Here is a 9,483-nt window from a genome sequence, read left to right on the forward strand (position 1 = left end):
ATTTCTGCCAGTAATTTTCCCTCTGCAGCCATTGTAGTGCCTCTAGTCCCCCCTAGGGGGATTCCAATTGCTCGATAGTCCTTTCCAACAGTCTGTTACTTTGTCATTTATTTACTACTTTGTTTCCAACCATCTCATTTTAAATGTATCGCTTTTAAAAGAGGGAGTTATTAGATAGCAAGATTTTAACTTTGGCCGCTCGTTTGACAGCTCCTTTGACAGCTGTCAAACTCTTTGTTCTTTTTCCCTCCGGCAAGACGCTCCCGGGTTCAGGGGGGGGGTTACATTAAAAGTTCCAAAATTCCTCCCTTTCTCTCCAGCACAAAATCTTCACCTGTCAAATTCATGGAAAGATCTTTTTTTCCCTGATCAGACAGCAATTTTTCCACCTTAGTTCTCCGATCCTTGCTTTAGATCATTTGTAGATAGGGGGGTGCGGACTTCCCTTTAGCACATCCCCCGGTCGTACCAAATTCAAAGCCAAGAAATTTTAAGTCCAAATTCCCTTCTACTCACGGGTAGCTTGTTTTACAGTCCAAATTTCAGGAAGAAAGTTAGCGCTCTCCGGTCATGGCTCGCGGCTTCACTCCACTGAGGTAGCGATCTACTCACAGCACCACGCCGCCCTCCGTACCCCTCCGTAGCCTTTAAAAAGGCTCTTCATGAGTCGGGGGCGCTTAAGGTGCCCACCGAGTCACCAGGTCCGCAGGCATCCACGCCTGCGGTTTCTGAGGGTCCCCGCTTTGCCGGCGCGGCAAGACCCGTCCTCAGCGGAGCCGATTCCCTCCAGAGCTCGGAGGGAATCCGCCATTCGCGTTCGCGCTAACCCGGAAGTCCAATTGGACTTTAAACAACAACCCGTGAGTAGAACAGAAAATTGGACCTTTAAATAAGTTAATTTGGCACTGAACGGGGAAGGCTCAAACAGGAAGTCCATCTTCCCTTTCTATAAATAGACTGAAGCAAAGTAGTTGCTAACTAAGGTCTTGGAAAGTCTTGTGTAAAGGACCAAAACTCCACTGATTGAAATTATTTAATCCCCCCTGGAAGCGGGGGGAGAACCTGTAGGAGAAGGTGAAAATTTAAAATTGAAGCACCACATCTCTAAACCTGGGAGCGGTTTGCAAAAAGCCCATCAACAGTGAAGAGGATAAATTTGACAGCTAGTCTAAAAGAAGGACATTGTTTCCAATGTCCGCTTCTGCGCTTAAAAAGAAGAAAAGGTAACTAAAAATTGTTACTAAATTTACTTTTGGAATTGTGCTGGAAAGGATTGATACAAATGAAGTCTGGCTTCCTCTAGAGGGAGCCTTGGGACATTGTTACAAGAGTGCAGCTGCTAAGATAAAGACTGTGGGAAACCAGTTTTGACCTTGAACATCTCAAGAATGTCGGCTAAGGAAGAAGTAGTCTCTGTACTGAATAGGACAATCTATTTGTTGGGAAAGTTGCATAAACAGATAGATGTCATGGCTACCAATATTGATATCTTGGGAACAAAAGTGGGCAGCAGTACAGAAGTTGACAAAAATCCGGCACAGGAATCTATCTTAATTGAACAAATTGATGAATTGGAGAAGGAGAAAGTCGCTGTTGTTGAATATAATGCAATACAAGGGGGAGCCTTAACCTTACAGAGGCAAATGGAGGATTATAAATTGAAGCCCTATATGCCTGTAACTAGAAAAAGCCAGATTGTAAAGATGGGAGCCTGGCCTGGTTTGGAAAAGGAAAGTGGGAGAGATCCCCTTATGCAGGGATCAATCGACTTTGGGGATATGGATTTGGGCCAGGAGGAGCTTGGAGCTTTTGGGGCCTTTGGACTTGGAGGAATTGTGAAACAAGATTTGGAATACTTTGTGGGCCCTAGCCTCAACTATGGAAATCTGCTTTTTAGCATCAAAGATTATCAAGAAGATCAGCAGAAGGGACGTCAAGAAGAGTTAAGAGCCTTGGATATAAGATCTCCAGGTTGATGGACTGTTGGAGGTTGATGGAACTGACGGCAGGGGCCGAGACCGGGGAGGGGAGACGGTGGAAGAAAATTGGGAATTTAAAGTGTATATATGGAGATTTAAAAAAAAAAAAAATTAATGAGAGATGGAAAAATCGTGGAATGAAATTTTTATGACCCTAGGGGAAATGTTTTAAGAGATCAAATATATTAGTTTTAATGAGAAATAAGATTAAATAAAGTAAGAAGAGAATGTAAAATTACAGTATATTAAGATAAATTATTAGGATAAAAACAAATATGAAGGATTTGCTGAAATATTTAACTGAACTAGAATACATAGAGGGGAGGTGTGAGGAGGTCAAGGAAATAAGCTAAAGAAAGAAAGTTATGTAAGGGTTTGATTTGTTCTTTTTTTGATTGTATGTATTTTTTCCCTTCTTTATCTGTTTTCCTTTTTTATTTTTTCTTTGATGTGACTTGTTTTTATGTATTGTTTTGTTTTCTTTTTTGTTTCTCTTTGTAACCTTTAAAATTTGAATAAATATCATTTTAAAAAAGAGATTATTTTCAGGGGGGGTTGATTGTGTTTACATGGGGCTGTGGGGTCTTGTCTAGCCGTGTTTAAGTTAAGGGGGGGAGCAGAACTGAGGGTTGTTTGCGTGGCTACGTTTGTGTGTATTTCTAGCTGTATTCCTGTGTCTCAGTTTTTGGATGTGAATGGGGGATTCCTATCATAGTTTGGCTTTAGAACACTAGGTGAGGCTTAAAAAAACTGTTGTCTGAGTACCTTGGGAAGACTTTTCATCACAACTCTTGAGAACCCATACTCTACAATGCACCTCACATAAGTGAAAACGACAAAACAACAATGTTATTAAATGCTTTGTTTATTGAGATATTGTGCAGTTCAGGAAAAAAAAGATGTTACAGGGTTTCATAGGTTCCAACAAAAGAGTATAGTCTCACAGACATCATAGCCAAAAAAAAAAAAATCAGTTTGAGGAGCCAGACTACAGTTTACTGTTTTTGTACTTCAATGCTATATGTGTCTACTCAAAAGTGAGTCCCACTGAATTCAGCAGAGCTTACTCAAAGGTAAGTAGGTGTAGGCTGGCAGCCTCATGCTGACTTCAGGGAAAGTAATTCAGCAGAAGGCATACAAATGTGTTTCAGTTATTCAGACAGGATTGCAGCAGGAATAAACAGGAAGACATTCATCAGGAAGCAGATTCCAGAGTAGTGACATATTCCTGCCCCCAGGCTCCATTCTGGTGTCAACTGTAGCCCAAAGAAGGGCAGCTTCTTCGATCACAGTGCTATAGTAGCACGGAAAACTGCATGCCCTGAATATTGCGCTTCATGCAAGACCTTAAGGGAAAGAAGCTCTCTTCCATTCAGAATATAGACATTTCTGTTTTATCAGCTGTTCTGATGACCTAGATTTCTGTTTAAAAACTAGGACAGTATTCAGCACTCAGGAGGCAAGATTTTCCTCGAAAAGTTGTAAAATAGGCAGAGAAAGAATTGCAGACAGGTAGGACAGCAATCCTCTAAAACATCATGATCATACTATGAAAATTAGACCCACCACCAAATGAAAGTTCTCTTGGACCAAATATCTGCAATGATTGACATTACAAAATATGAGGCAGAGAGGGGAAAATACTAGGTTTTTTTCTATAAAACATCTTCCATATCCGTTTTCCATTGATCTTGTTCCATGCATCAGAACTCTTCTCTTATTCTGGCTTAGCAAATCTGCCGAGAGCAATGATACTCTGGGTGCAATTGTGCACAATGAAATAGAGGAAAGGACGGTCAGCCCGAATCTCCACAGGTTCCCGACGTGGACGCCTATCCTTGGGGCAAGGGACTGGCTCTGGTTCTTCACCACCCTCCTCATCAATCTCGATAGCAGCATCATGGACCAGCTGAGTCAGAGCCACGCCTTCTGTTGTGGTTGCTCCGGAGAAATCGGCCTTTTCGTGGTCAGTCAGATCCGGCAGATTCAGGTATTCAGTGGCTTCAATGCTCTTCTCTGAGCTGAATTTGGGAATGGCCACATCCACCTCGATGGCCTTCAGATGACAGGACAGGTCAAGCAGATGCTCGTGGCTAAGTCCATCTTCCAACTAGAGGAACACATAGAAGTTACAGTGATATCATTCTAATCCCAGATTGAATCAAAACAAGGGAGAATACAATAAGAAAAATATATCAACAGACTTTTTCCACACCAGTATTACTGAAATCGAGGGCCTGGCATGGATAAGGTGAATAGCTATAATAGGGATATATTATAGGGATGATATATCATAGGGTATAATATCATAGGGATGGAAAGACCATTTACCTGTTCAAGAGCTTCTGCACTGCAGTCTACTGGCAGCAGCAGAACAAAGGTCAGTTCATTGTTCTTGTAGGGGATCTCAAGAACTTGGACTTGAACATTGCATAGGTCAATTGTCCCTGCATTGTAGACACCCTTCCTGTGCATCAGCTGCACACTGTGGCATTCCTTCTGTGAAGAAAAGGAAAAAAGGAAATATTTAAAAAGAGAGAAGGAACTTAGTTTGCTTTGGGAAGTTCTTTCTTTCTTCCTTTCTTTCTCAGACATCATGAGATTCGGCATTGCAAAAAACAAAACAAAAAAAAACACCTCCCAGAGAAAAAGAAAAGGGAGACAGCAGATTCTTCTCTTTTGTAATTTCAGCAACAATCCTACTAAATTGAAATCAATTGGACTGACATCAAGTGGCCAAGTTAAACCCCATTGTTAGCAGTGGGGCTCTAGGACAGCTAACTCTAGTTTAGGGCCATCATCTTCAACTAAAAGGGGTGATGACCGTCCAGCATTGCAGAGCCTTCCTTACACCAAGTGTTTCAAGTGACCTCCATCAAAACCTCATTGGGGCAACTCAACTCCAACACTAAATGTGTAGTCTGGAAGTTACAAGGTACATTGTCTCTGCACAAAAGAAGCAAGGAAGCTAGGGATATGTTTCTAACTCACCTCATCTGCATAATGAGGGTAAAAGGGAGCTTCTTCTGTGAGCTCTTTGTCAAATTTCACTTCCCATTGTCCTTTGAAGTAGAGAGCATTCACCAGCAGGAGCTGAGCAAGGCAGTCAAAGCTGTCCTTGGGGAGAAGGTCCTTGATCTTACCTAGAAAAGAAATGGATATAGTAGGCTTTTTTAAAAATAATATATATATATATATATATATATATATATATATATATATATATATATATTCAGATTTTAGTTATAATATTACACTGTATGAGTTAGCATAAAACTTCTAACTCACTATTTATAGAAGATAAATTAAGCAACTTGATAGATGAAGTACTTAATTATACTCTGAGTGGACCTTTGCAGCCAAATGGAGGTATTTAAATGTTTTAATAAACAAAATTTTATGGGCACCAGTTTCATTTATTTTGATAATCTGACCTTTCCTCTGGTTTGGAGGAGAGCAGAGGCCATCCCACAATGGGCTCTTGACTGATTGTTGGTTCAGTAAGATTTAATTGGTTCCTGATTTGCAGAATAAAAATCATGACCCCCCTATCATGAAAGTTATATCAAGAAGTCATTGGAGTATGCTGTGGTCTTACCATGTGTCTGGACTTCGACCCAAAGGTTGATGAGTCTCCTCACTTCCTCTGGGGCATTATGCAGATCAGCATTCTCCACTTCAGTCAAGTACAGTTTCAGAGCACAGTAAAGGAATTTCTGAACAGAACAAGAAAACATTGGATCCATATATTATCCATAATCACCTTTCTCATTTGGGAATTTTCCAACTGCTGCCTAATGCCCTCAAAAATTCAGTTCCTCCCAATTCCTCCCAATGAGTGGGGTATAAATATAATAAATAATAATAATAAAAGCAACAGCAACCACCACCACCATCACTGGATTTTGTAGGTAAAGCACTTCGTAGAGCAAGTAATTGTTATCATTTCCTCTGATGGCCTGGGAATGAGGCACAGCTTTGACAGACACCATTTATGGTAGAATACAGTCAATTGCAGGTTGCAATGTGCACTTGGTTCTCACAGTACAGTGAAGCACCCATAGGAGCCAAAATTAGCATTACCTGGATGAAGGCAATGTCCTTGTTTCCATAGAGCTTGTTGGCAAAGCTCAGGGTATAATTGCTGCTGGGCTCATTAAGAGTCGCAAGGATTTTGCTGAATGCTGTATGGATTCCTTCAGGCTCCTCACACTCGTAGCAGGGAACATCCTAAGGATTCAAAATAGAACGTTAATTCTCATGACACCTGGCTGCTTCTTAAGGGTTTGTCTTGTGAGAAAGAAAATCTATACCCTTATCTCAGGCAGGAATGCTTACTTGAACGTCATACTGAACTCAGGAATGCCTACTTTGAAGTAAACATTTATCACATCTGAATCCCTGCAGGCAGCGCAGCACAACTTTCTTGTGATTTACTCAATTTTATGCTCACAGCAACGTTAGATGGGGGTTGATGGTGACTGACTCAACATCACCCAGTGAACTTCACATCTAAGCAAAGCTTTTAGTGGTTTCATCCCTACTTTCCTTTTTATTTTCTCACAAGTTGTGTGGTATCATGTAGAATGCTTAGAGATAGCCCCCTAAATCTTAAATAAAATATAAAGAAAAATCATCCAGACAAAACTCTCCAGATGTTTCACAACTTACGCGTCTAGGACAACGTGGCTCGGGCTCAGGCTCGGGCTCAGGGCAAGGAGCTGGGCGGTGAATGACTCGTCTCTTGTCACAAGGCTTAGGATGTTCTGGTTCAGGGCGGGGTCTTGGTTTGGGGCAGGTTGGCTCAGGCCTGGTTGGCTCAGGACGGGGTCTTGGTTTGGGGCAAGTTGGTTCAGGCTTCGTTGGCTCAGGACGGGGTCTTGGTTTGGGGCAAGTTGGTTCAGGCTTGGTTGGCTCAGGACGGGGTCTTGGTCTGGGGCAGGTTTCAACTTTTTCTTGTGCCTGCAATGAAGTTACAAAATGTATGTATCCATAAGCAGACTCATAGAACTGTATAGTTTTCCCAACGTTGCACTGATACCACAAATGAGAAGCTACAAATATACCACAAATAATTGCAGGCTGTATTCCCCATTCAACTTAAGGAGGGGCAGTTAACTTCACATCTGAATATTTTGTTTCAAATGTATTTGTGAAAATGACATTTGCGCTTTCATTGATTGACTGCTCGCTGCCTCTGTTCTTCCTTCAGATATGTTTCTTCCCAACAGGCATGGATTTGATGCTGAGATAACAGGAGATAATACTAATATGCAAGCTGGGTTCTTTGGGCAGGGGAGGAATACACCTTTATCCAAGCGTTCTTCTACATACCCTTCTTAGTCTGGTTGTTGAATGTCCCAGGCTCCTGCTTCTGGGTTTGTCACACTCTTTCACTTCATCCCAATGCAGGACCTTGAATGAAATTGGAACATTGCTTCAGTTGCACAGGCAATATTATAACAGCAGCACTTATTATCCTGATATGTATATTAGTGACGATTCACATGACTCTTAGATCATATGTGACATTGGCAGGATGAATATCTTCCTGCATACTAATCTTCGAAACAAACTTTAGGCAATCTATGGTTCTGCCTTGAGCTGATAGCAACAATTCTCATATAGGATGAGAACTGAAGGAATCGAATCTTAAATTTAGTTCTCCAACAGTTTGCTATTTTTTTAATCACAAGCATTTTAGTGTGAAATTCTCCTAATAAACCCATTTTTAGATGCATTTTCTTTTACTAATGTACACATTTTTGCAAGCAATTTCTCCAGCACAATGCATGTTTTATGCTACTTTTGCTAATATCTTCATTTTTATGCACATTTCCCCCTAATATATGAATTTTTGTAAATATTACTTTTACAAAATAAGTACAGGTAAGTACAAATCTATTTAAAAAGAGCTGTTTTTGGCTCATACATTGTTTTGAAAACTACAAATTTGGAAGATTCCATTTGGAAGATTTCCATTCCATTCAACCAAATTTCTACTCCATGCCTAGTGATGCAATATTCTTTGATCTCTGCACATTTATGGGATTTTGTGCAGAGACATTGACTGGGCTTATTACTGGATCAAGCCACAGTGAGGTCATTTCTCAACTTGTATCAAATATGACCGGTGATGGAAAGGTATCTGCTAATGAGGAGCCCAGTCTGAAGGCTGTATCTCTACTGCTTGATTAGACCCACCTTCTCAATCTGAGCTGCTTGTTCACAACCAGATGCATAAGCGAGGAAGCCCAGGCCTGCGGTGAGGTTCGCAGGGGAGAACACGAGGTTGTCGCATGGGTGCTCAGTGCTCAACACTTTGAAAACATCAACGGCGCATTTAGCATTGGCTTCAGGCAGGGTGGTCATGATGGAATTCAAAAGCTCTGAGGGAAGACCAAAACAGCTCATCATTTCAGGATCCTTCAGAATACAGATATACTTGTTCCTACTTCTGCACTGCAATACATTCTATCACCAAACCCACAATTTTGAAGAACTACCCATGATAAAAGAACTGCTGTAAAGATGCACATCACCCAACACAAGGCTGCATGGATGCTTGAAAGGAGAGCTGCTTACCTTGGCTTCAGCTGTGATGATAGGAGTCTGGCAGGTGAGTGTGATGCTCTCCTCCTGTGAGATGCTGGTATTTATACTGATCTTCTCACACCCCCACAACCATTAAACAAGCCCGAAGTTCTAAACCTGCAACCATTTCATTAAACCAAATTTACATAATGAAACCAGTGCGGTGCAAAAACTGGACATTTATAATAATCAGACCTAATTATCATGGATTGCCACATATGCTTCAGATATGAGTTTGTATAATTATGTGCACTTCATCTACTGCAAGCAGCAGATGGATTATGACATGCCCTTTCAGCACTGAAGATCTCCATGTATTGGCAGGGTGTCCAAAGCACTCCTGATAATGACTCTTGAAACTATCCCTTAAAACCAGTATTTTCCCCCAAGAGACTCCAGTAAAAGAATGGATGCCCCTATAACCAGGAAATGCTGAGGATTGCTTTCTTATTCCCTTCATCATGCCACCACTTCACTTACTGAGAAACATCTCATACCAGAAGTGCACATGCACACGAAAGCTCATACCAATAACAAACTTAGTTGGTCTCTAAGGTGCTACTGGAAGGAATTTTTAAATTTTGTTTCACCTCCAAGTATGAGACAGTGACAAAACTCCTAAAACCATAACAGCTTCTGACTTGATCACAGGGCGTCCCAATTTCCCCCAGCCAGTGGATGGGGGCTATGGAAGCAGCTTCTGGAGCAACAGTGGATTTGGGAAGAAGGCATGAGGGCTCCTTCCTAAAGCCTAGTTAGTGATTACTAGGCTTTGGGAAGAAGGTGGATGGACTCCAGGACTCTGTCAGAGCCCTCCTGCCTCCTGCCTGAAGCTGTTATTCTAGGAAAAGGTAAAGGACCCCTGGACGACTATGGGGGTGATGCGCTCATCTCGCTTCAGGCCGAGGGA

At 41.5% G+C, this 9,483-nt stretch overlaps 1 protein-coding gene across 1 annotated transcript; it reads right to left on the reverse strand.

Moving 5' to 3' along the window:
• Positions 1-2,828: 2,828 nt before the first annotated feature.
• LOC309348040 (serpin B3-like) lies at positions 2,829-8,614 on the reverse strand. The gene is made up of 9 exons (XM_081873089.1): positions 8,565-8,614; positions 8,184-8,368; positions 7,314-7,394; positions 6,651-6,941; positions 6,063-6,209; positions 5,578-5,695; positions 4,971-5,122; positions 4,311-4,478; positions 2,829-4,089 (listed from the first exon to the last, which is right to left on the reverse strand). The coding sequence occupies exons 2-9, from the start codon at positions 8,349-8,351 to the stop codon at positions 3,697-3,699; spliced, it is 1,518 nt and encodes a 505-aa protein (XP_081729215.1). The 5' UTR covers positions 8,352-8,368; positions 8,565-8,614; the 3' UTR covers positions 2,829-3,696.
• Between the last annotated feature and the right edge of the window lie 869 nt (positions 8,615-9,483).

This window comes from Podarcis erhardii (genome assembly GCF_964252035.2).
Source record: "Podarcis erhardii genome assembly, chromosome: 8".
Classification (NCBI taxonomy): Eukaryota; Metazoa; Chordata; class Lepidosauria; order Squamata; family Lacertidae; genus Podarcis; species Podarcis erhardii.

Bases quoted from the DNA above. Each gene is read 5' to 3' on its own strand.
- LOC309348040 (XM_081873089.1), bottom strand. From the start codon at position 8,351: ATGACCACCCTGCCTGAAGCCAATGCTAAATGCGCCGTTGATGTTTTC. The intron at 5,123-5,577 runs GTAAGACCACAG...TTTCTTTTCTAG, and splicing joins GGTCGAAGTCCAGACACATG to GTAAGATCAAGGACCTTCTC. The intron at 4,479-4,970 runs GTGAGTTAGAAA...TTTTCTTCACAG, and splicing joins ACCCTCATTATGCAGATGAG to AAGGAATGCCACAGTGTGCA.